The sequence below is a fragment of the Hesperophylax consimilis genome, chromosome 6, assembly GCF_061612785.1.
Source record: "Hesperophylax consimilis isolate HC1 chromosome 6, BYU_Hcon_1.0, whole genome shotgun sequence".
Lineage (NCBI taxonomy): Eukaryota > Metazoa > Arthropoda > Insecta > Trichoptera > Limnephilidae > Hesperophylax > Hesperophylax consimilis.
Genome location: NC_142841.1, coordinates 8,394,881 through 8,422,554, shown reverse-complemented (window position 1 = coordinate 8,422,554; position 27,674 = coordinate 8,394,881). Strand labels below are relative to the sequence as shown.

The window sequence follows — 27,674 nt, the reverse complement described above, 5'->3', positions numbered from 1 at the left end:
TCAAATATAGAAATATGTATTTAAAAAAAACCGTTTGTCTGAATTGATCAGTTCTAATTTTGAAAATCATTACGCATAGTAAATTTAAAAATAAATAAAAATATAGTATTAAATCAAATTTTGAATTATAATATTAAAACTGAGAGATATAGCTGTTAGCTTTGTCAAATTATTACTGAAACGCAAGATCAGGGTGCCTTAAACAGACTGAGCCCAATTTATGCTTAGGAGTGCATTAATTTATTTTTTGTTTAATTTCTTTAATGTTTTAATTAGTATAAATGAAATATAAATACAAAAGGGATTTGGATTTTTTTTTTCTCCTCACTCGATATCCCGCGTTCAAGGGAGCCAGGTTTTGGATAGAGGGTTTTCAGCGACTTCTATAGTACACTTTCATGGTTGGGTAGGCTTTTTTCAGTATATTCGATAACGATGTTTTTAAAATACTATACAGTTCTCTTTCCGATACTAAAAGGCCTTACACACCCCCCTACAATCAGAAGCAATATATGGGCAGCAGTGGGAAGTACCATAGATTACTTCCTTGTTCACCGTGTGAGTAGATATCAGGTCGGCTAGCGTTGAGTCGCCCAATTTGTAGTGAAATCAGTTTCAGTATAGAGAAGACGCTAATCTTATCCTCCTCCCTCCCCCACCACTTTTCCTAAATTGCCTCCGAAATTATTGCCTACGTCTCTGAAATTCGATGACATTACCATTATCAATATAGGCAATAAATGTCGGTCATATCCAATCGGGATTCGGATCGGTTGGTAGAGTAGTTGACTCCAGTTCCGGGGTAGGAAGGTTCAGTCCTCGGTCAGACCAGATTTTTTTGTTTTTAGTTTTAAGACATTTTAAAATATATGTAATTACTAGCCGTACCCCGCCACGCGCTGATGTAGCTCAGTCTGTATGTGCATTTAGAAAAAAAATAGCGCGTTTTGCCTTTACCTTCAACAGATGGCCCCTTTAAAAAAAACATGTTTTTGCCTTTACCTTCAACAGATGGCCCCTTTAAAAAAAACATGTTTTTGCCTGTCACAGGTGACATCTAAAAAATTTAGGTATATTAAAACACAATCGTAATCAAATTTAGGTATATTAAAACACAATCGTAATTAAATTTAGGTATATTAAAACACAATCGTAATTAAATTTAGGTATATTAAAACACAATCGTAATTAAATTTAGGTATATTAAAACACAATCGTAATTAAATTTAGGTATATTAAAACACAATCGTAATTAAATTTAGGTATATTAAAACACAATCGTAATTAAATTTAGGTATATTAAAACACAATCGTAATCAAATTTAGGTATATTAAAACACAATCGTAATCAAATTTAGGTATATTAAAACACAATCGTAATAAAATTTAGGTATATTAAAACACAATCGTAATCAAATTTAGGTATATTAAAACACAATCGTAATCAAATTTAGGTATATTAAAACACAATCGTAATCAAATTTAGGTATATTAAAACACAATCGTAATCAAATTTAGGTATATTAAAACACAATCGTAATCAAATTTAGGTATATTAAAACACAATCGTAATCAAATTTAGGTATATTAAAACACAATCGTAATCAAATTTCAAATCAATCCGTGAAGAACTTTCGGAGATATAAGATTTTGAATAAACCAAAATTAACATTTTTATTAATACATTAGCTGTACCTAGGGTTGCCAGACGTCCTTTATTTTAAAGGACGTCCTCTATTTCAGACCCAAAAATTGATCTTGTCCTCTAATTTAAAATCTTCTATAGAGGACAATACTTTGTCGTTTAATTTGGAAAAAAATAAATGAATCAGCGTGATTTCGCGCGATGTGCTGCGAGGCGGCGGGCGACGAAAGAAATTAAGTTCCAGGATTTGTGCATCATGGTATCAAAATTACAGTTACCTAATATTAACCTTGATGCATTTAATGAAGAGTTCTGTATATTAAAGCCTCTCCTGACGAAAATTATAGACGATAAGAAAATGTTCTTGAAATTTGGATTCAGATTCTCAAATCTACGGATGAAAACAAGAATCTGCTAAAAATAATACAATACGTATTTTCCATCCCCGTTTCTAATGCCCAAGTCGAAAGGATTTTTTCCTTGTGTACGAATACGTGGACCAAAAACCGAAATAAGTTAAATATTGATACTGTAAAAGTAGAACTACAAATAAAGTCGAACTTCAACATGAAATGCAAACAATTTTATAATTTCATTATAGAAAACGAAGAAGCTCTTAGAGCAGCCACAAGTAATACAAGTATTAACTTTATTTATTACTTTAAATGCAAAATGACCAATTAAGGTCGTACTACTTACTTGGCTTAGATTAACATTGTTTTTTTTATTAATAAATGTAACTACTGATACCAAAACAGCATTTTATTAAAAAAATATTGATGTCCTTTATTTTCATCGTATGTCCTTTATTTAGTCGTATCAAATCCTCTAATTCATAAAACGGGAGCTGGCAACCCTAGTTGTACCCCACCACGCGTTTCTGTGGCTCAGTCTGTCTCTGCAAATAGAGAAAAAATAGTGCGTGTTGCTTTTACGTCCAACAGATGGCGCTGTTTAAAAAAAACATGTTTTTACCTGCCAAATGTGACATATAATGTAGGTATATAAAAATACACGCGTACTCGAATGCAACTTTGTCAAAATATCAAAGCATTCGGCGAAGAACTTAAGGAGATTTAAGATAACAAACGAACATTTACATTTTTTTGATTTTTACAGATTACGTGTTGATTTTTTAATTAATTTTAAATTCGCTCAGTTTTGATTAGAGACAGTGGAAATGTCTATTAAGTACCTACGTCATTTTATCTATTTCTTAAACTCACGTAATCTATATTTTATAGGTTTCTACGCGATTTGCAGGATCAGTGTTAATTATTTCCGTTGCACCGAAACTCCTACACCTCTAAATTAATTCAGATGAGTATTATATCAAACAACATTTATAATAACATACCTTGTTTAGAAATTCACAATTACGAGCAGATATACATTATTTGAGAAATGAATATCTTTATAATGAAACACAACAATATAATGAGGGTACCATCAGACTTTAATAAGTCCCGTACACAATGTTATCGTGTTTCATTTAATAAACAATATTATCACGTTTCCAGAAGTGCGTATAGAATATTCAAGATTTATTGACTTGTGTTTGAAAAGATAAACAGACCTTTCGTTATATTTATCACACTATTCTTTTTTTTTTAAATAGACTTGTGTTTGAAAAGATAAACAGATCTTTCGCGTGGCTGTGTCGCACTTGTTGTCTTAGCCATCTTGCCAGGTTCCACATAGTCAGTTCGCCGTACTGTGATTGTGGGTCTGAGGATACTCTGAACCATAATTTTTTTGAGTTTCCTATCAATGAACAACTTCCAAACTTCATGCATGAATTGGTAAAACTTGATATTAAATTCCCTACTAGTATACCCTGCCTTCTTAGTCTAAACACTCCTGAAATTTACCATTTGTTGGCAAAATTTATTTATAAAAATGGACTTAATTTCTGACCATAATAATAAATATAAAACAAATTTCTTTCACTTTCATTTGTATACATTTGTTCTGGTTCATATTTTCATCTCTTTCGCCAATCCCAACTCTGCATAATTTGACTGAGTTAAAACATTATTCTTTATGCATTTGTATATTTTTCTTGTTCTTATATTTTATTTGTTTATATTCATTTCATAATACTGTTTTAAAAAAAAAATGCTTATAATTTTGGAAAAATCTGTTATTTTAAATAAAAAAAAACGCCCAAAGGTACACAGGTTCCTATTTTTATAATTTTGTAATTACCAATTATTACCAGTTCTGTATTGTTTTTGTTATATTATGTTTATGTTACACCTAAATTATGTTTATGTTATGTTTATGGTAGGTTTATGATATTTTATGTTCATGTTATGTGTATGTTATGTTATGATATGTTTATATTCATCGTATGTTTGTGTTATGTTTATCTTTATGTTTTATAATCACATTTATTTACTCCCATATGCTGTATTTGTTTATAAGATTGCCAATTTCATAATTGTTTAAAAAAAACGCTACTAATTTTAGAAAAATCTTTGGTTAAATATGTTTATGTTTATGATGTGTAATCAATTATATTCTGTAATTTATTGTATTTGTTAATAAGAAAACATGCCAATTGTGTATGGCCAAGTTCACCCCTAATGGGTGAAAGCCAAGATAAAGAATAATAATACAGACCTTTCGTTATATTTATCACACTATTCTTTTTTCTAAAAATACGTCTTGAAAATGTAGTAAGACAGAATAATTCTCTCCTGTATGTAATATCCGTCACATTTCCAATCTCGAATGACATTCTTCAATATCAGACTGAAATCGCTTGTACTTGTTGAATTGGCAAAGAGGAGTTCTTTTGTAATTGGATCTTCCCAAATATCTCCCAATTTTTCCTTTGTGGATCCAAAACAAGATTGAAACTCGAAATCAAAAACGATTTACAGTTTACGTAACTCAGCAGAGGTGAAAGGAGACGCTGAACCTAATATGTATTATACAGGGTGTCCGGGGGTAAAGCGCTAACTTCGGGAGGTGATTCTACATGATGGTAGAAGTAAAAAAAAAAATTCGAAAAAAGTAAACACTTTGGGTGTGACATTATATATTAAATGAAAAAAAAACACGCTTTGTAATACACCACTTTTTATTTGAATTAATAATGACCACCAACCGGGTTTCGCTTATCTCCGGCTTCGTCAGGGCTTATTATATTAACTAAAGATAATTACATAAAGAGACATATATATAAGAAAATAAAACAATGTGTGAAAGAGATACAAATAGAAAAGAACGCACCTTATTGGAGAGAATAAAGAGAAAGAAAATATATTATAGAGAGACAAGAATATAAGAGAGGATGGATTCTATTTGTACCTCTTTCACTCAGTGTTTTTTTTTATATATGTTTCTGTGTGTAATTATTTTTAGTTAATATAATAAGCCCTGACGAAGCTTGAGATAAGCGAAACGCGGATGGATGTCATTATTAATTTAAATAAAAAGTGGTGTATTGCAAATTGTGTTTTTTCATCTAATAAAAAAAATCATATTCCATTTCCCACACAAAAATATTTATCCATGTAAAATATTTATTTTCCCATACAAAAAATTCATCTTTTTTACCTAAAAACTACCTTAAAACAACAGAATTTCAATAAAAGTGACTGATCTTTTTTACTTCTAAAATCATGTTGAATCATCCCCCGAAGTTAGCGCACTTTATCCCTGGACACCCTGTATAAAAAGAAGAACTTTAAAATCACCATAAAACAAACAAATATTTAAAATTAGATGTTCAATATTAACATGATTCACGCTTTGAAAATAGCACGTCGATAAGTTGGAAGTTGATGAATAAATCGCTAACATAATTATTATTAAGACCCATTCAAACTGGGTTCAGATAGATTTATGTATTTCACTAGACCTATCAAATATAATGTGTTTTATGTTAGCAGCACATCCGCAAGATTTTTAGGTCAGTGTGTGGATAGTGAAAATATTGTGGTTCACACGGAAGCTACAAAATTGCCACATTTGCCCAAAATAGATAGCGTTTTTGTGTTTACGTCTCGAAAGTTGTTTTAAGTGTCAGAATTTATTTGAATTTGATAGATTGGTGTTGGTAGTCAATTTCAAATACGAGTAAATCAACTTAGCAACGGGCAGTGGCGTACTGAGAACTGAGAGGGCCTTGGTCTAGTAACTCGCATATGAATATTTATTTTATTTTATTTGTTTTTACGCCAATCCAGGTTTCTAAATGGATTTTAAGAACAAAATCCTAGTAAGCTATCGAAAATTATATAGAAAATTTTTTAAAGGATGAAATAATATTACACTGAATATGAAACAATATTAGTAAAACATGTAACAGTAACATAACATAATATAGAATCTAGAACAATACTCCATAAAAGACAAATAACTATAACTACATTACCAACGCTACTATTTATTATTGATATTGACATTTTTTTATTTTTTTTATTTATTTCATATATATCCCGTTAAACTACAGTTAAGTAGTTTGTCAAACAGGATTTTTATAACAACTTTTTACAGATTACAACTTAGACCTTAATTTATACAATAACAATAAACTTACACATTAAATCGCCTAATACAAATTATTTCTACCTAGTAGCCATGTTTTCAGCAAATATCTGACTCTATTTGGAAATTCGCATTTCTTAATATTACCAGGTAGCATATTATATATTTTGGGCACATTATACTCAAGGGTTCGCTGTCCGTATTTATTATTATGTTAAGGTACAAGCATGCCTTCATTCTTTGTGAACCTAGTATTGTGCCCATGTTCAACTTTCCTCTTATACTCAGAGTCAGATATGTGCTGAATCAATATTTTATACCACAATAAGGCCTGCACCGGCAAAACTGTTAAATTTTGATACAAAAGTGAAATGTTTCGTCTCTGCGAAAAAATATTTTTAACTAGTAATTTAACGATAGAATTTTGTATTGATTGTGCGAAATTTAAATTTGTTTTGCAAGAATGGCCCCAAGTGGTTATTCCATATATCTTAAAGTTGATTCCGCGAGTGACATGTAAATAATTCTTAAGGTATTCACAGGAACGAAACACTTCAATTTGTATATTCTACCCAATAATATAATTTGTAGGATTCAACTAAGTGAATTCAGCGAAGCCCTATTGGTTAGTGAGTGTGTCTGATAGTTGGATGTGTATGTATTGCAAAATAATGTTACATTTTGCCTTGGGTTCCTACAGGACTGTCAAGTTGTTAATGACTCACAACACAACCAGGTCAGACATAATTCTCCTGTCAGAAAGCGTTATTAGATGTAATTGATTCATCAAGCTGACATAATTAATGCATTCAATAGGAATGTGGATTATTACTCAATGCATCACAATATTGGCATAAATAAATACAACAAAATTATAATATTGGATAGTACTATTATTCCGTAACACTAATTACAAAAAAATATTTTAATATACATTTTTTATGCGGTGTTGCGCTACCTCCTTCTTTAGCTAACGTTTCAGACAGCATTACAGTGTGCATTATCAGAGATAATTTTGAAGTATTACAGTTAAAGTTTTTAAAACCGTAGTTAATAATTCGGCTGTGTCGTAACCGGTAATGAAATATAAAAAATAAGTAACAAATGTACATTACCAAATAAAACTCTTCTAAAACAAAATGTCTTGAAATTGTTACATATTTGATTCATAAAAGGAGGAACACAAAAATTTTTACTAGAAAATATTATTTTATTTTTTCAGCCAATGGTGTTTTATAACAGTAATGTGTGGACTGATACACTTCCTGGAAAATACTTACCTATAGCGTACATAATATTATAAAAATATATTATGACAATTTATGAGGATAGCATTCTAAAGACAAAACCGCCACAAAATGAAAAATTACGATTTTTAGCTGTGAATGCCAAATCAACTGCCTGGTCAACTGACGAACCAGACAACTACTCACTATGGACAAAAACTCATTGAGGGAACTGGTAGGACTACTAATGGGACGCTGCCATCTCAGGAGACACATGCAGTTGTTGGGAGTGGAAAACACCAACAGATGCTCTTCATCTCAGGAGACACATGCAGTTTTTGGGAGTGGAAAACACCAACAGATGCTCTTCATCTCAGGAGACACATGCAGTTGTTGGGAGTGGAAAACACCAACAGATGCTCTTCATCTCAGGAGACACATGCAGTTGTTGGGAGTGGAAAACACCAACAGATGCTCTTCATCTCAGGAGACACATGCAGTTTTTGGGAGTGGAAAACACCAACAGATACTCTTCATCTCAGGAGACACATGCAGTTGTTGGGAGTGGAAAACACCAACAGATGCTCTTCATCTCAGGAGACACATGCAGTTTTTGGGAGTGGAAAACACCAACAGATGCTCTTCATCTCAGGAGACACATGCAGTTTTTGGGAGTGGAAAACACCAACAGATGCTCTTCATCTCAGGAGACACATGCAGTTTTTGGGAGTGGAAAACACCAACAGATGCTCTTCATCTCAGGAGACACATGCAGTTTTTGGGAGTGGAAAACACCAACAGATGCTCTTCATCTCAGGAGACACATGCAGTTTTTGGGAGTGAAAAACACCAACAGATACTCTTCATCTCAGGAGACACATGCAGTTGTTGGGAGTGGAAAACACCAACAGATGCTCTTCATCTCAGGAGACACATGCAGTTTTTGGGAGTGGAAAACACCAACAGATGCTCTTCATCTCAGGAGACACATGCAGTTTTTGGGAGTGGAAAACACCAACAGATGCTCTTCATCTCAGGAGACACATGCAGTTTTTGGGAGTGGAAAACACCAACAGATGCTCTTCATCTCAGGAGACACATGCAGTTTTTGGGAGTGGAAAACACCAACAGATGCTCTTCATCTCAGGAGACACATGCAGTTTTTGGGAGTGGAAAACACCAACAGATGCTCTTCATCTCAGGAGACACATGCAGTTTTTGGGAGTGGAAAACACCAACAGATGCTCTTCATCTCAGGAGACACATGCAGTTTTTGGGAGTGGAAAACACCAACAGATGCTCTTCATCTCAGGAGACACATGCAGTTTTTGGGAGTGGAAAACACCAACAGATGCCGGAATTTTGAAGAGGATGAAGAGCCTCCAATTCACCTTTGGTGCCACTGTCCCGCTCTGTTGGGAACAATGCTCAGATACCTGGGAAAATACATTGTAGAACCAGAAGACATAGCCACATATCCAATGACCTGGTGAACATTATAAAAGGGACCGGATTACTGTTAAAGGAATGAGGTAAAATGGAAGATAGCGCAATTTATTTATCGTTTCTTTACATTGTATCTTTTTTTAAGTTAGAATTTTTAACCTCACTAGGACAAGACTAATTTAAGAGAACATCTCTATGCCATTGTACACCATTGTAACACCATTAACTATTCATCAGTGGAAAGTTCATAATTGGCATAATTAATAATATTATTATTGTATCATTATATAGTTAAAGATTTGCTGTCAACTTTTCCAAATAAATAAATAAATAAATAAAAGACTGTGTTGAGGTTAATAATTTTACAAAATATTAAAAAAAAATAGCACAAAGATTATATATTAAGATAACAATATTTTTACATTGACGTTTCTACGAATTGGATACCTACATGGTACCTATCAGCCTATTCATTACAGTATAATGTTGTAAACATGTAGGGTGACCATGATATTTAATTGCAAGAAAAATGTAACAAACTATTATTTTTAAAAACAGAGAAGAAAAAAAGAGAGAAAAAATAATTTGCATTATAAAAAGAAAAGGATGAAATATAAACGTATTCAAAATATTATGCCACAATTTAAAAGGACAAAGATTAAAGAATATGTTGCAAATCTTCGGATGGCAGAAATAATTAAACATTCTTTTTAAATGTACACAAGGAATTTGACGATTTTATGTGATCTGGAAGGCTATTAAATAGATGTGGAGCCTGGTACAAATAATGTCTCTGCCCAAATGAGGATTTAGGGTGAATTGCCATAAAGTTCAGACCAGAGCCAATTCTTGTAGTACGAATTTGTTGCGTTCTTTTCGCAGAACTAATATTGTTAAAAAATCTGCATAGCGTTTGTATGATAAAAAGTTGTTTTAAATTCATGATATTACATTCCTTATAAAGTAACTGAGTAGGATATGTAATTTTTTGTTTGTACATAACTTTGAGAATCAATGGTCCTATAGCCTACGTGCTCACGGGAACCTTACGTCAACCGGGTCCTATTTAAAACATAAAAAAAGACTGCCATATCTCCCATATAATGGACGGGAAACACGCTAAACGCGCGCCCAACATTTGTAAATGGTTGACATCATTTGTCATAAGAGAACTAGTCCTTTCTAAGACCCATTCTTGAGTTTAACAGCTAGGCTATGCAACGATATGCCGCCCTCTATCTTTCCTTCCTCCTAGAATATTGGTCTCTTTAAGACCCATGTTAACTTCATCCTCTCCTCAAAAAGACACAGGAGATCCTGAACAAAAATATTTTTTCTCAGGATCTCCTGTGTATTATTACTATTTGAGAGTTTACGAATATATCTGGAACAACACTGCCATAACTAAAATATGGCTATGTAAAACCAGGAAATATTTTTTTATTCATTCCTTAAACAAAAAGCAACACAGCCATATTTTACAATATGGCCGTGTTGCTTTTAGTGCATGGTTATCTCAGTAATTAGAGAATTACAAAGCAACATAGCTCCAGTTTTTCTTTATGGCAGTGTACGTCTCATGTCGTTTAAACCACAAAGTGCATAGAAAACTGTAATACCGTCATATTTCGAGATGCGGCAGTGTTACAGGGGCTGGTTGGAACGCAAAATTCAACAATGCCTTTAAAATGTACAAATTATTTTATGTATCTAAAATCGTATATTTAAAAACTATATATCTATCATGCTAGGTATAAAGAGTTCTAGTTAAAAAATAATGTAATAGAATTTTTAATTTAATAAAGTTTTTTTATTTTTTCATTCTAGGACAATACCGGTCGGTGGCCGAGTTGACATCGCGTTTGGGTCCCACCCAGGCGTAGTGTGTTCAATTCCTCGGCTGGCTAAGTCCTCCATCACAACACAAGCAACATTTTCAGCTTATTGTGGTGGTAGTAGGAGATTTTCAAATATTGTCAGATTGTTTGTAACCCGGGAATGTTTGTCTTTCTTTTAAAAAAAAAATCAAAATAAAAAAAAAAAAACCTCTAAAATATATTAAAAAAAACAGTTAACAATTTTGAAATCGCTCTCCTGAAAAGTTGTTGTTTTTGACTTGTACTCTTTATGCTTAGCATAATAGATATTATGTATGCACTATACAGATGGATAGATTTTGTAAAGTTTTAATTTATGTTGAGACAAAGAGCGAAATAAAGTTGATGTGAATACCCCAACATGACCAAATCATCACATTTGGAATTGTTGCAGTATTGTTCTAGAGTTGCGATATGCTAAATAAATGTTTGATTGAAACGACTAGGGAGTCGATTTCTTTTAAATGCTTAAGGCTCCGTAGTAAGCGATCAAAGATGAATTGAAAGGGAGATATGTAAATACGAATGTCAGAGGGAGCGCGCTAATATTAAAAAACGTTCATAATTATGCGAGTATGGTGAAAATATTTAATAAAACACGACTCCTTTGAAATAGAGCAAAAATCTAAGTTAAATTTAAAGATACACTGTGAATTTTTTCAAACCTATAATGTTTTAAATAACAGATAAAACGAGTTTTTAATATTTTCCTGAGCGTACTTTGCGATTTTTTTTCTATAGAGGGAATTTCATATAATTACCATTTCGGCTTTAAGTTTCGTTTAGATATTATCTTAAAGTATTATATTATACCATAGATATTATCTTAAAATATTATATTATACCATAGATATTATTTTAAAATTCGACCTCTCTTCGATTCACTGAGATCTGCTAATGTTCTTTGAATTTTACCCAAAATAAAATTTACATAATTCTTTCAAGGTGATCTTGAGATTCCGAATCGAAGCGAGTACCTCTTAAGAGGACTCCACTCGATACGCTTCAAAAATTTATTTCGGGAGTGTTTCGACTCCTTACTTAGGTACTAAGAAAATGAAAATATATTACCGTTCCGAGATTTTCCTATTCGAACATCTGTGATATTTGGTACATCTACCGTAACATGACGTCTTATTTTTATAATAAGATTGGGTACATCTTAACATACCAGCATATTTTATACGAATATGGTTTAGGTACATATTAACATACCATCTTATTTTTATACGAATATAGTATTAGGTAATGTTAACATACCATTATATTTTTATACAATTATGGTATTAGGTACATATTAACATACCATCATATTTTTATACGAATATGGTATTAGGTAACGTTAACATACAATCATTTTTTTATACGAATATGGTATTAGGTAACGTTAACATACCATCATATTTTTATACGAATGTGGTATTAGGTAACGTTAACATACCATCATATTTTTATACGAATATGGTATTAGATACATCTTTACATACCATCAGATCTATTATATTATATTATAACATATAAAAAAACTGAAGGATAAAGAATGACATTGTTAACAAGTATCCATCGTTTATCCTAAATAATTATTTATTAATTGTAGAGGCATTTTTCTGCTATTTCTTTATTATAAACCTTACTACTTTTATGCACTTTGTGAAAATCTTCGCTAATTTGGCCACGCATTAGAAAAAAAACTGTTTATTATTTATTATTATTCATACCTGTGCAGTTTCTCAGAAGTTAGATATCTATTGGAAACATTTTATGTAATAACGTGGTACATTTTCAAATGGTATAAATGATCAATAATGATAATAATAAATTAACACCTAGATCAATGGGTTAAATTAACAGAGTAGTATAAATATACAATAGCAGTATAATCAATATATGTATATAAAAATGAGTACAAAATAATAGTCTCATCAATAGTTTCAAAGATACAAAGTATCAGAAAGTTGTAAGTCGGAATCTGAATTCCAATAAGGAATACAAGGACTTCAATATAAATCATCTGTATCTAATAGCCATTTTCTTAGATTATATTTGACTTTACCAGTATAAAAGGTATTTTTTAAATTTTCATTGGTAGTTTATTAAATTATTTGGGTGCAATATAGTTTAATGTTTTTTATCGTATTTATACAGCAGACTAGTTAATGCCAAAGAATATGTTTTTGTACTATTTTGGTTCAGAATGAGTACCTACACGTCATGTACAAATAGTCATTGTCTAAAAATATTAATTTTTAAATAAATGAAACAGTCATGTGAATCAAATATGTGTCGGAAGATTGAAGAATCTAAATAGGTACCTACAAAAAAAATGACATTTTTTTTCGCAGAAAAATGCAATCATGAAAAGTGTTATTAAAAAACTTCGCCGATTCGACGAGGCAAGTGCTTGAACCGGTAACCCGCTGCTCGAAAAAGTTACACTGATACTACTACTTAGTATTAGATGCCGAATGAGATTACAAAATTAATAAAAACATATTTTTACGCATTTAAGATGTGACAATATTTTTTGTTTATATTTGTAATCGGCGTAGTCGATTCGACGAAGGTTAGGGTTCAATGGTTAATAAATACGCTACTGCTGTGTGCTTAGAAATGTGCTAAGTTTATTTCGAGACATTGTTAGCGAGATGTAAACATTTCATTAAACTACTCATAAATCTGGTATAACACCGAGTTGGTTGCAGTATTTTAAAGATTTCGTGGATGGTTGGCGAATGGAAATTACTTCGTGGCTCAGATACAAAGCGTTTTGAAACAGTTTCGAAGATCGTTTTATGTTCAAATTCGTTCGCCTGAACAAATTGGTTTGAATGCTACTTATGTACACACTAAGGGCGGGTAGCTTCGGAGAATTTGAACAATTCATCAAATTTCAACGATCATTTTCGGGTTCTGTGAAAGTTTTATTCAAGTTCTGTTATTATATCATTATAGGCTAGTTGCTTGACAGAACTTAAATAAAAACAAAACTTGAAAAAAACTTTCACAAAACTTAAAAATGAACGTTGAAATTTGATGAATTGTTCAAATTCTCCGAAACAACCCGTCATTAGTCATCAAATCTGAAGTATTACAAAACAGATAACCCCTAACAGAGTGATTCCTACAGATTTGAAAGAAAACCGAGCGCGAATTTACACAGGACCTTTTAATAGTCAGAAGGTCTAGCACGGACGGTCAATAAGATATTGATGATTCCATCATCTTTGGTCAGTTAGCGATATTTGCGAGCACGGTCAGAATATGGTTCCGACAGTCGGTAGACAAAAGCCGCTGCTTTTAGCGCGGCTTTCAAGGTGTCCAATATGCACAACTTTGTGGATAACGTCGCTCGTTATGAAAAATAACTGACTTATCAATGAATTGAGTTGAACTAACTAAGCTCTTAGAATTGACAGAAATCTTATACCCACTCCAGCGATTGGTGTCATAAATACCACACTGTTTAATTAATAGCATTCCTCAAAATAGGGAAACATCTGAAACTGCCTACTACGGTTTAAAGCCAATGAATCCACATAGATTTCCCTGTTTGTCCCGTATTTTGAAGTTTTATAAATTTGCAAGCGATCACTAAAAACGTATTTGCAAACTTGGCATAATATGTCAAAAATCGCTCGAGCGGTTACACGATCCATAGAATTAATTAATTCATCTAAGACGCGATCAATTGATTCCATTCGAGAACAGCTTCGAGAAACAAAAGTTGATAGTTATGACTGATGAAATCATGAACTAATTAACTCCCTTGTTAGTACAAAAAAGTACATCCTGACTGCCAATGTATAATAAATTTAATATTTCAATTCGACACTGCCAATCAATTAGTATTTTTTTTTTACGTAGGCGTCTGAAGTTTAGGAAAGTCGATTCATAGAAAATATCTCCAGTGTTGTCAGCATAGTATGTCGATTTATAATTTATTGCCTTATCAATATCGATCTGGCTATCAAAAGTGCGACGGTGCACGGTAAATCAGTATAAAATCATAGACAGTTACGCCTTTCGATCCGAAATTGTAAAGTTATCGATATCACCCCAGGTCCGGATAGGAAAATGAAGTTTACTTCTCAGAAAAAAATTACTGATGAAGGTACTTGAAAACGTTTTTTAAACCCACACAAGAGATCCCGAGATGCCGGTGGGATCAATGATCAGTGACGCTAGTTTGGCACAAGGGTACGCCCAAAATACATTTCTATCGCTTTATCTCTTCAGTCTCCAGTGAATCCATCATTTCGCAGTGCAAACTTTTAACCTTTAGCTTATGAGATAGTAGGCCGCCTCGAGCGATCACTCGATACTCGAAACCCAATTGAGTCTGATATCTGATAGCCCTAAGTGACTTTGCCTCGATTTTTCACGAAAGCGACGTTAATATAATTATCCATTTAAGATCAATGTTGTAGTGTTCATTAAGTATACTTCAATATGTGATAGGTATATTTTTTTGTGAAATCTCTGGTAAACGAACAGAAGGTCGGCCTGATCGGTTACTAGAGATACTTAAGGCGTTTTTTAAGATTTTAAACTAGGCAAGCAATTTTGAAAAAGAAGGGGAGGTGTGGTAAAAGCTTATGTGCCATATTTAGGTGCCAATTATGGAGTTTCCTTCAAGCCTCTGAAGGAAATTACTAGCCACAAATATCATATTCCATTAGAGTATTTTGTTACATTTTACGTAAACTTTTCTTTTATTAGAGGCTCTGAAAGACAGTTCTAACTGGGGCGTCCATAATTCTCTCTCTCTGGTTTCAATCCTGGGATTGGTTTGCAGCAATTTCATCTAATCTCCTCTTCCATTCTTCCCTGTCTTGTGCGGCTCTTTTGACTTCTGCATATGATGAGCAGCGCACGTCCACCAGCAGGTCCTCCAGGTACTCTCGGCGTGGGCGTCCCCTAGAGTTGGTCCCCTCGGTCATACCCTCCATTATGACATGCAAGAGGCCTTCTTGTCGTATAACATGGCCGATCCACCTTGCACGCCTTTCGGACAAGGTCCTGAGCAGGTGCCTTCCTCCTTCGATTCTTTGGAGAACCTCCTCATTTGTAATATGGTCTCTCCAGGAAATTCCTAACAGTCTTCTATAGGACCACATCTCAAAAGCCTCTAGTCTCCGTTTATCTCTTTCGGATAGGCACCATGTTTCGCAGCCGTACATCAAGATACTCCATACATAGGTCTTGATGAGGAGTATTCTCAGTTTTAGGTCTATATTATTCGATTCTATTATTTTCGACCTTTTATTGAATGCAAGCCTATCCTGATGTAAACGGCTGTCGACCTCGCTTTTAGACCGACCGTCCCATGTTATTTTGCTCCCGAGGTAGACAAACTCCTTGGTGTTCTTTAGTGGAACTCCTGCCATCTCTACTCTCATCTGATGTTGCGTTCGGCCTACAGTCAGCAGCTTTATTTTGTCTTTATTTATCTTCATGTTGTAGTCTTTTTGAAGAATGCTTTGCATGGTTGTTAAGGCCTCTTGCAGTTCTTCTTCGCTTTCAGCAACCAAAGCAATATCGTCAGCAAACCTTATCATATCCACCTTTTGCCCGTGTATCTTTACACCTTTTCTGTGACTCATTCTCTCTTTCAAGTCATCAATCGCACTCTGTATATAAGCATTAGAAAGAACAGGTGACAGAGAGCATCCCTGTCTCACCCCTTGTCTTATACTGGCTTCTTTTGTTTCATTGTCACATCTAATTATAGCGGCCTCATTCTTGTATAGCCCTGGATTATTCGTCTATCTGTATATTTTATATCAATTCTCTTCAGAATCTCGAAGAGTCTTTTCTCGAAAAGTATTTTTAATTTTTTTTTCTATAATTCGAAACGACGAACAAATCACGTATCTGATTTGTTCGGTGTTGGAAAGAAAAATAATTATTCTTCTCAGTTTGTCTCAAATTTATACATGATTACACGGATTAAACCTAAAAAAATGTCAAAGTGTATGATTACAAATTGGCGGGTTTATTTCATTGACAGTTGAAAAAAATTATTTTTTTTTGTGCTTCATGAAAATCTGGCATTTTTTAACGAAGATCTAGAAAATTTTCTTTCTTGAAATGTCACTACAGCACATTACATTTGTTTATTGAATAGTTCTAAACATATTTTTTAAGAATTAATAAAGTTTTTCGTAGACAAGCAGGTTTGCTTTGCTTTTAATGCTTACACGGACCGACCATCCATCCCTACTATAATATAGGTAAGTACTCTTCTAAGTGCTTTGGAGGGAATCATAACAAAAACGGTGCAACATAAAGTATGTACAGATCTCTTACTAGTGTTATAATAGAGCTTGCCAAGTCGCTCGCGTTAAAGCAATATGTCGTATCTATATATACAGCACTTTGGCTTTAGAGCGTTCAATCAATTCCATTCGTCGAGTTACATCATATGAACTTACTTTTACTTGGTTATTGTGGTTACTTCCCAAACTTTCCAAGGAATTGACGATGGCACAATGCTGTAACTGCATAAAGAATGCTTCTTAAAAATATAGCATTCTCTGTTTTATCATTACAACGCCGTTGCCGTGTTGGAAATGGTAAGGTGCGCGCGCGCACATAGGATGTATGAGTTATAACGAACTGGCCTCACGTATTGGCAGTTATCGGTGCCACGTGTGTCAATATGCTGTATTTCCAGAAAGCTAGTTTCGAGATAAATGACTTTAAACTTGTTTAGACATTTTATTATTTTCCTCGCCAACTAATAGTAGCAACAATTTGGTGAAAGGTATGTTTAAGTTTTTTTTTTTTTTTAATAATAATAATAATTTTATAATTTATAATATCGCCGCTTTTGTGAAAAATCACCTCAAAACAACACAACTCTGTCTCGGCATACACTTCTTGCTTCAATCACATTGACACACTATTGACTTTTTTTAAAAGACGTACACATTTCTTATCTTTCTTCTGTGGCATGTCTGAAACTATATTATACCTTCATCACTTCTCAAGTTGTTGCTAGTTCCTAGTAAACGCGTAGATGATTCGTTGGTTGCTTACTCTGAACATTCCAGTCGGGCAAGGGATAAATAACTCGAAACTATTCAGTTTATTTCTGCATAGTTCGTATAGGTCTTAAGCCAAGAACGAAGGTCGCTGCCAAAGAGAGAGTCCCTCGACCTTTAGGGTCGGGAGATTGAAACCAATTAAATCACATGATTAATAATGATCATAAACTAGAAAGTGATGTAACAAGGTTCCTATTCCAAAATGATGACCTAGTGGATAATATGAAAGTGGCCTGGGGACTATACATAAACCGCATGTTATATCGTATAGGCATAAAACAAGAAGCGAATAAACAAAATCAATATGCTAACAAGTTCACATAAGATTTTCCATGCTGTATTGTAATACCTACACTTTGTAGTGTTTATCTATTTGATTATTTAATCTTTTCACGGGCCCATGGGGCTTTTACATTGGGTATATTGAAATGTTTACAATTTTTATATAAGTTTTTTACGGTGGTTTACAATTGAATAAAATTAAAAAAAATATATATTGTAAAAATGCCAATATACTGAAATTATCAGAAATAATATCTTGACATATTTTTTTTTGTTGCATTAAGAATGTCTACATCATTGGTATATTCATTTGCTAAACTATATAGGCGAGGAATTGCTGAGTTTGATACATAATTGTTTTGTTAATGGTGGCATTGAAATATTATCATTAGGTCTTTATGCCTAATGTGTCGCGTGGGTTCTCTTAAATTGACTAGACTCAGAAAGATTAACATCTTCGCGGACGCAACGTCTATTGACGTCTTTTTAGAGGAGTTGTGATATAATGCAACGTACATTTACGTCTTTTATCAAGAACGTGATACGACTAGGATTATCACCTTCGCTGACGTTATTATCCCAACGTCTGTAGAGGTCGTTTTAGAAGGAGGGTGATATAACGTACAATGTACATTTACGTATTTACCAGATGAGATACGACACATAAAACTGAGAAGTAAAGTTTTAATTTTTTTTTGTAGTACATAGCTTGTCTTTTTGTATCCAAAACATATCTATACTTTATAGTATCACACCCAAAAACGATAATAGATTTATTACTGACTTTCATCGACTTCATAAAACACGTGTCCTGTGACAACAGACTTGTGATAGCACGAACCTTTGTTTTCCGGCAAGTATCCGTCAATGTGTTAACGATAGGCCGATTTCATGCATTTTATAATGACTTGGACAAAGTCGTGTGGATAGATCTTTCTACTATGAACTGTTATATAAAAATGTCCGGTCCACGATTTTCTTTAATTACACTGGTCGACATTTATTTTTTTAAGTGCAGTCCCTTAAGCATAACTATTTTTTTATATTTATCTAGTATCCATAAACACAAAATGAAACAAAAAAAATTATAGGTCAGGTTTTTTTATTATTTAACAAAGTTTTTTTTACATAATTCTTCCATACTATGACGGGTACTTACTTAACAAAATTTAAAAACTAATTCAATTTAATTTTTTTTGCTCCTGATTTGCGCTTGTGAGTATCTTGAGAGTCTCTCTGCAGGGTCCAGCAATAGTCTGCTAGCATAGATGGACTCCACTTTCCTTGGTATCACTTTTCCATAGCTGCAATGTCCTGGTGAAATCGTTCGCAGTTGTCGTCACTGACATCTCCCATATTTTCGGGGAAAAAATTCAAATGAGAGTGAAGGAAGTGTATTTTTGTGACATGTTACATCCCATATTTTTATAGGCCATGAGCATTTCAGACACAATGCTGATATTATAGTCTTCACTTTTATGACTTCCAAGAAAGTTTTCGACAGCATTCTCAAGGCTGACCAAGCGGCTAGCTCGACTGGTCTCAACATTGTTAAAAAATTTGGATCAGTCAAGACCTCCCTTATTTGTGGTCCCAAGAATATTCCTTCTTTAATTTTTGCGTCGCTGATCTTAGGAAACTTTTGCTTTAAGTAAATCATGCCATTTCCATCCTTAGACAAGACTTTTACAAAAAATTTCATCAAACCTAATTTAAAGTGTAAGGGTGTAAGTAAGATATCTTTAGATTTTACTAAGGGAGCATGTTAAACATTCTTCGTGCCAGGTTTAAGGTGCTTACTAGTAGGCCAGTCTTTCTTGGCATAGTGGTTTTTCCTGTCTGCTGTCCCACTTGCACAGAAAACTACAATACTTTGTGTATCCCGCTTGCAGTCCTAGTAGGAGCCCTATTATTTTTAGATCACCACATATTTTCCATTCGTATTTTAATACCTATTTATTTTTTGTTAACAGCAGCTTCATGTTGTCATAGTTTTCTTTCATGTTTGCAGCGTGACCAAGTGGAATGGATGGTCAAAAAATCAAAAAAATCAATGATAACTCACGAATAAATATGAATTAGTACACATTTCAGTAAAATTTAAAACCCATAAAAACCTGACGCGATAGAAAAAAAACTAATCACATATCTGAAATCAGCGTGAAATTTCCTGTCAGATTTAGCTACTTTCGTTAAAGGAACAAAAAATGTGTTGACCAGTGTTATTTTTTATAAAATTCCACACTGATTTAAAAAAAAATAATAACACTAAATACGACGGTTTAATTTTTCGACGTAACGAAAATCTTTTATCTTAGCAGAAGTGTTTTTGTACAAAGAAAATATAAAATGTGTTTATTTAATTTTACGATCTCTGACCCTACGGTAGTTAATTTAAACAATAAAACACTACACGAGTCCGCTCATTGTCAAAATTTTGATATATATTATGACGCGAAGTTCGTACGTTTCTTTGGCTTCCGACTTGGCAGCTTGAACTGATTTTGGCTATTTCTTGTTTTAGCACCCATAAAAAATATCACCCATCTTTCTGGTTTATAAAAAATGATCCGATTTCGTGTATTGAAATGTTCAACAATACGATTAAAAAAATGATAAACATTGTTTTAGAATTTTTGTATGAATAGATTTTTTTATGTGATGCAAGTGGCCTGTGGGTGTCCATACATACTATATATTCTTCTCTTTGTCATATTTATTTGGGTCGGGGAGCCATCGCATCGACAGGGCTTCACTGCGTCTGCGTCTCTATTCTGCGCTACTTCAGTTGAGCATCATTCTTCATGGCAAGTCCGGCCTCTCCTCGCACAGCCACTAGATTTATTTCTTTTTACTGGAAGTTTTCCCTCTAAGCATTTATCACATCACCTCGGTTGCGACTTTTCTATGAAGAGTTGCAACGATTCATTTTTAGCTTCGTGATTACCTTGGCTATAAATCCTGAGGTTCGGGCTCAAATCCTATGATCCGTCTCGAAGGACCATATTATTTAGTACTTTTTGGGCTCTATGTGTTTTGTTTTTTGTCAGGTGGAGATTTTCTAGCCTACTCTCAAATATGCAATAAAAAACACTTTGTAATCTATTGTTTTATTCACTTTGTACATAACACTTTATAATCCTGTTACTGTTTTAGAGTTATAACGACACGATTGAGTGTTGTTTTGAATGAGCCCTTTTTAGTAATCTCACTTCTTTGGTTTATTAAAATGGTCGAGGGTGATTTTCTGAAATAAATTTTAATAAGAGAAGTAGGTACCTCGCATTAATTTCGGTTTAGTAAGTTAACTAACACTTGTAGTAGAAGTCTGTGTTTTAGTAAAAGTGTCATTGGTTTGAGACTTTTCAGACATCGCCAAGACCTAAACAGACCTCATCTTTTATACTCGGGCATTACTGTAAGCAAACATAGTAAACCTATTGGGGGGATCATTTAGATCATTTTTTCCGAATTTTCGCGTTTGTAAGAAGATTATTAGCGTAAATAAATATACATCCAAGATGGCCGCCATCTTGGCCGTCACTGTCTGGGTCACGTTTAAAAACTCGTCGGACAAAGGAAACAAAGAGATTAAATTTGCGTCGTAAATTATTTAAAATCCCCTAAAAAAGTACTTTCACTAACGGTCATATCTACTCAACTCTCTCCCTAAGAGGCTTTTCGATTAGAAAACTTTTTAACTGAGCAGTACCTAGATACTTTTCTGTATCTGTATCGGTAAGCCATTTGAAAGTAGGTTTATGATACGCCATCATTATTAAAAGGGTTACATTTGGTTAATAGGCAATTACAACCGAGTTTTCTGGAAAAAATAATATTATGAGTTTGACTGCCTCCGTGGTCGAAAAGTAAGGCTCTCGACTCAAATCACAACGCGCACAAGTATTTTTTTTTTTGTAATTTCACAATTTACTAATTAAAAATAATATTAAGTTTATTTGCGGCACATTCCAGAGTGGAGGATATCATCCTAGTGTAAGACCACCGTTCAGAATTGAAACGTTGCTTGAAATGACTTTAGCCATGTTTGGTGACCAGATCTGAATAGCCAGGGACTTCCTCATTTTCTTCTTTCCCATCTCCTTCCCCTCACCCACTACCTTCAGTTTCACAATATGGATGTCATAGTCTCACTGGCTCCAGACGGTTGGGAGCACTTGGGACTCTTGTGCGATATTCACTACCTTCAGTTTCACAATATGAATGCCATAGTCTCACTGGCTCCAGACGGTTGGGAGCACTTGGGACTCTTGTGCGATATTCACTACCTTCAGTTTCACAATATGGATGCCATAGTCTCACTGGCTTCAGACGGTTGGGAGCACTTGGGACTCTTGTGTGATATTCACATTCAAAAATAATGTACGAGTAGGTATGTCTAAATTTAAGAGAGAGAGAGATACTATCAGTATCGTCATAGTGAGAGGTCACTATTTTATCTTTATTATCTATTTATCTATTTCTTGGAAAAGCTTTAGCTGTATTTGATTACAATATCTGAATGGACAGAATGGATGTTCTAGCGTTATATACCCCATCACTTTCCATTCCCCACTTCCTTCACCCTCATAAGTTTCCCCAAATTGAAGGGTTCATGGTTCTCACAGACTGCCGGTTGGATTTTTGTGCCATTTTACTCAAAATAAAAATTAAATAAAATTCCAAAGTGGCGCACGTTTACCTACTTCATAGAAATCACAAATAAAGATTTCTAACGGGAAGAGAATAGAACCCCACACAATTATAACCATAACCTCCTTAATTGTAGAGCGAGCCGCAAAAATTTGGTCGTGAACTCACCCGTGGAGAGGGCGCTTACAAAAAAATTGTTCTAATTTAATAAAATAAATAAATAAACTATGTCTCGGCACACACTCCTAGCTTTGATTCGCATGAAAACATAGAAATGACATAGTTTAATACATTTGGGTCATTGTTAAAAATAGTTATTAATAAACCTACGATTATACTCATTCAAATACCTATCCATGCCTGCAGGGCCGGCACTGAGTCAAACCTGGTGCTAGTAAAAATCTAAAGGGCGCTGTAAGGTTTTAGGTCTGTTTTCTAATTATGTTATATATCTGTCTATTATCAGCGCCTTGGCTCCTTGGCTCTCGGCGCCTTGGCAAGTCTGATTCAATTGCGCTTGCACCGGACCGACTCTATATGCCTAATAAAAAAATAATAAAACAGTTCACATTTTTGAACTATGATTAAATTAAGCGATGAATTCAATTCGAGGTGGTTTTATAATCTAAAAAAAATTACGGATATCGCTACACATTTTTGGTATAAACCCTAGAATGTGCTTCGATAGAAAAAAGACACAGATGGCATTAAATATAATACATTTATTAAATATGACTTTCATTAAAACATTTAATTAAATATTGACAATAAATCAATCCGTAACACTAACACCTAAGCCAAATCCTAATTGGATAGTACCGGCATTTATTTCGTATATTAACTGCTGTAAATTTTTAACATAATGTCATCCAATTTACGAGTAGTGCATTGTCATAGACAACGTGTATCTGCCGAGTTACAGCTAAATCGGATGCCAGGAAGTTTGTTATTTTCCTCTTCCGTGATTCCATTTCATTCATTTATTCATTCAATCAAGAAAACAATGTCGGAATTTAAATATATGTATTTAAAAATAACGTCATTTGTTTCAGGAAGAATGAATTTTTTTGACGTATTCCTAATTTCAAATTTTCTTTCAAATTTCAGTGCGGCAAGAAAATGAACGAATACTGCACGAGTCGCTCAATATCGGACTACCGAACAACACTCAGGCCGTGGTTGCTCAAAGAACCAGTCCGGATGTACGCTGATTGGCTGACAGGACGCTGAGCTGACGTCAGAGGACGCGAAAATCCACATTCGAATTTCAAAATAATAACTTTCTTCACTGATCGAAGCTGTTATTATTAAAGATGTTTAATATTCGAATTTCAAATAAAATCATCTCTGATCGAAGCTGTTATTATTAAAAATGTTTAATATTCTAATTTCAAATAAAATCTTCACTGATTGAAGCTTAGTTTACACATGTTTAATTCTCGAATTTAAAATAAGAGCATTACTGATCGAAGCTTAACTTAAACATGTTTCATTTTCGATTTTTTTCAAATGAAAGCATCTCTGATCGAAGTTCAGCTTTAACATGTTTATTTTTTCTTTTGAAAATAGGAGCTTTACTGATCGAAGCTCAGTTAAAACAACATGCTTATTTTCCGACTTTCAAATAGAAGCTTAGCTTAAACATTTTTAAGCCAATAATTGTTGAAGATTGCTTAATCTGGACCTCGGTAATTGTTTGTGAATAATATTATGTAGGTTTTTATGTCTAAGTGTTGAACTATTTTATTCAATTGTAGGTATTGTGGTATTTTATAAATGTAACCCTAGATTATATTAAGCACTATGTGTATTCCGGCGGACATAATATTTTAAGGTAATTAATAAATTCATTCTCCAATAAAATACATTTACACACCGTTTTTCAAGAGTGATCAAATTAATTAAAAATTCTCATTAAATTTAAAATTTTAACGAAATTTGTATATTTTCTCTTCCACAAACAATCCAAGAAATGTATTAGTGTTATGAGGTGATTTTTCACAAAAACGGCGCTCTACAAATTATCCAATTATTATTATTATTATTATTATTATTAGAAATAAATTCCTTAAGAATGTGAGGTTAAATAATTGGTGTTGAGTGTTTTTGATATATTAAAACAATATTGTTAAAATATTCCCATCTTTTAATAACTTATGTGTATAATAATATATTTAAAAGCTTAATTTTTAATTAAATTATTATCTATGTAATGGATTAAATGTTAAAACACATTAAAAAAGGTTAGAAGTGAACGAGGAAAATAATTAAAACGACGGGCAAATATTTGGTAAAGAACGCTTATAGCTTTTTACCAAAACGTCTGGAAAGTATTTCGAATTTCACAATATATTTGGTACCTTCCTATCAGTGACTTCCCGGCTAAGGTTTTTATACCCGATTTTTTAAAAATTAAATTTATTGCATTGAAAATGTTATATTATCACGTATGTTTCATTTTTCTTTCAGATGGAAGACGGTATTTTTTAAAAATTAATATTACATTTTAAAATTAGAACTTTCGTTTTTAAAAGCTACATCTCTGGTAATTTCTGTTTTATGGGAAGAAGATGTATTTTTATACCCGAAATGGCCCTTTTTTAAAAATCGAACATTTTATATTGAAAAAAGCTATATCATATGTTTGGTTTGACATAACTCTTCCAAACAAAGAAACGAGTTGGACTGGTTAGTTAAAAAACACATTTCTTTATGTGTTTACTTTGATTATCATGATATTATGCAATTAAACAGATAGGTAAATGGTATTAACAAAGCTAAAAAAAAATCCTTTAGTCATAATGTCTACTACAGAATTTTCAACATTAATATAAAGAGTAAGTTTATAAAACAACTTATAAGGATTATACATTTTGACCTAATGTGGGTTATGTCCGTTTGTCGTTTCTCATTTCTCATTTCTCATTCGTTATTATTTCGGAATTAACAGGGTTAATGTTTTTTTTACATTATGGCATCTCCAAGAGATTATATTAAATTATTACCTTCTAGGCTGTCTTTTAATATAAAAAAACATGTGTATTTTTCGGAATAACTTTATTGAGTAAAACCTCAAATTGTAATATTTAAATATTGAAGACAATATTAGTGATTTCTAAACGAAAATCTGAAACAGAAAAATCAGAAAAGGAAACGGTCACATCTGGGACTCGAACCCAGGACCCTTGTCTTTCCGTGACAGTGCTCTACCAACTGAGCTAATGGGACCCTATTCCCCTCGGTCACTTTTAACTGTATCATACTTCGAATAAGAACTACTAACCTAAAACCTCAAATTGTAATATTTAAATATTGAAGACAATATTAGTGATTTCTAAACGAAAATCTTTACTCAATAAAGTTATTCCGAAAAATAAATATTCATTCTAGACTTGCAGAAAAGTCAACAGATGTCGCACATTAAAAATAAAAAATAAGATAGGTTTATCTACAAAGACGCTGTCTGGATTGCATTTAGTTCGGGTTGAATCTTGCGATCATACATAAAGATAGTTGCCAATAAAAATGTGCGGTGAAAAAATGAAGACAATGTTAGTAGTTCTTATTCGAAGTATGATACAGTTAAAAGTGACAATATTTAAATATTACAATTTGAGGTTTTAGGTTAGTAGTTCTTATTCGAAGTATGATACAGTTAAAAGTGACCGAGGGGAATAGGGTCCCATTAGCTCAGTTGGTAGAGCACTGTCACGGAAAGACAAGGGTCCTGGGTTCGAGTCCCAGATGTGACCGTTTCCTTTTCTGATTTTTCTGTTTCAGATTTTCGTTTAGAAATCACTAATATTGTCTTCAATATTTAAAAAACATGTATTTTAAGTAATCTATTGCACAGTTTTCTTTTTCAATTTAAACCATGAATGAGAACTTTACAATATCTGCTATAAATTATTAATGTTTTCGCTATTAAGGTTAACTATTTGGGATTTTGATTGTTTTCGTGAGCTTCGTGATTGAGAATATGGGCTTTTACAACTGCATTAGGTAGTTATATCTTATATAAATGTAAAAATTTATTTGAATTTTATTGCAAATCGGAAATACTCCGACCTTCTGACAGAATATGCCAGAGGCCTGAGGGGATATGCCGATCTTTAAAAGCAACTGAAAATCGGCTATTATATCCTGACCAATGCGTTGGAAGCATAGAAGCCCACGTACTCGTAGGTTGGCTCAAAACCTAAATATAAAATCTCTGCGGGAAATGCATTTTAGTCTTGTACGAAATTCAAAATAAAGACCCAATTATAATATATAAATAATATTGCATAGATACGTTGCATGAATTAGCAGTCACCTAAAACATTTTCATGTAGTATAAAATGCGCTGTTCAAACTGAGGTTTTTTCTTGCCCCAAAAATTGCCATCGCGATTTTGTGTAGAATCTGACAAGACTTAGATTGGCAATTGCCGCCCGGCGATTTTCCGTGTATTTTTCTCAATCATGTGTAGATATAAAATCACTCGTTGAAGTTATTTAACATCAGCTTCAAAAAAGTGTTGCAATTGTAGAAATTTTATCAATTCGCAACGGCTGATACAGTTTTAATAAATAAATATGTCCGAATTACTTAGTATTTTATAAAACTCTTTGTCTGTTTGAAAATTTGGTAAATTCATGACTACGTGTCCAATATCCCGTGCACAATGCACGTGTCAAACTGATAAATAATGACACCCCACGTTTATCGACCGAGTAGTAAAAAGCGCCGTGCGTCAACTCTGGATGCTCGGAGTCAGATCGTTTGACAGTTTTGACACCCAATCATAAAATAAACATCGCTTATAATTATTATTTACCCTTTTAGACGTAGTTTATATAAATGAACGCCACTTTGTTATCTGTTGAAACGTTTCAAATAAAAAATCTTACAAATTGTTTACCTCTACAGGCTTAAATTCAGGTTTCGAAGGTTTCTAATGGCGTGTCTTCCCAACAAATGATTAAGGCGGTTCAAGGTGTCAAATGAGGGGTAA

General features: G+C 33.2%; 1 protein-coding gene across 1 annotated transcript in view; it reads left to right on the top strand.

Annotated features, from left to right (window-relative positions):
* LOC149422921 (uncharacterized) overlaps positions 1 to 24,560 on the top strand; it is a 122,445-nt gene extending 97,885 nt beyond the window's left edge. Inside the window, exon 5 of the mRNA XM_089633023.1 lies at positions 23,786 to 24,560. Coding sequence (XP_089489149.1) covers positions 23,786 to 23,889 — 104 coding nt within the window. The 3' untranslated portion in view covers positions 23,890 to 24,560. The remainder of the gene's footprint in view (positions 1 to 23,785) is intronic.
* The last annotated feature ends 3,114 nt before the right edge of the window (positions 24,561 to 27,674 follow it).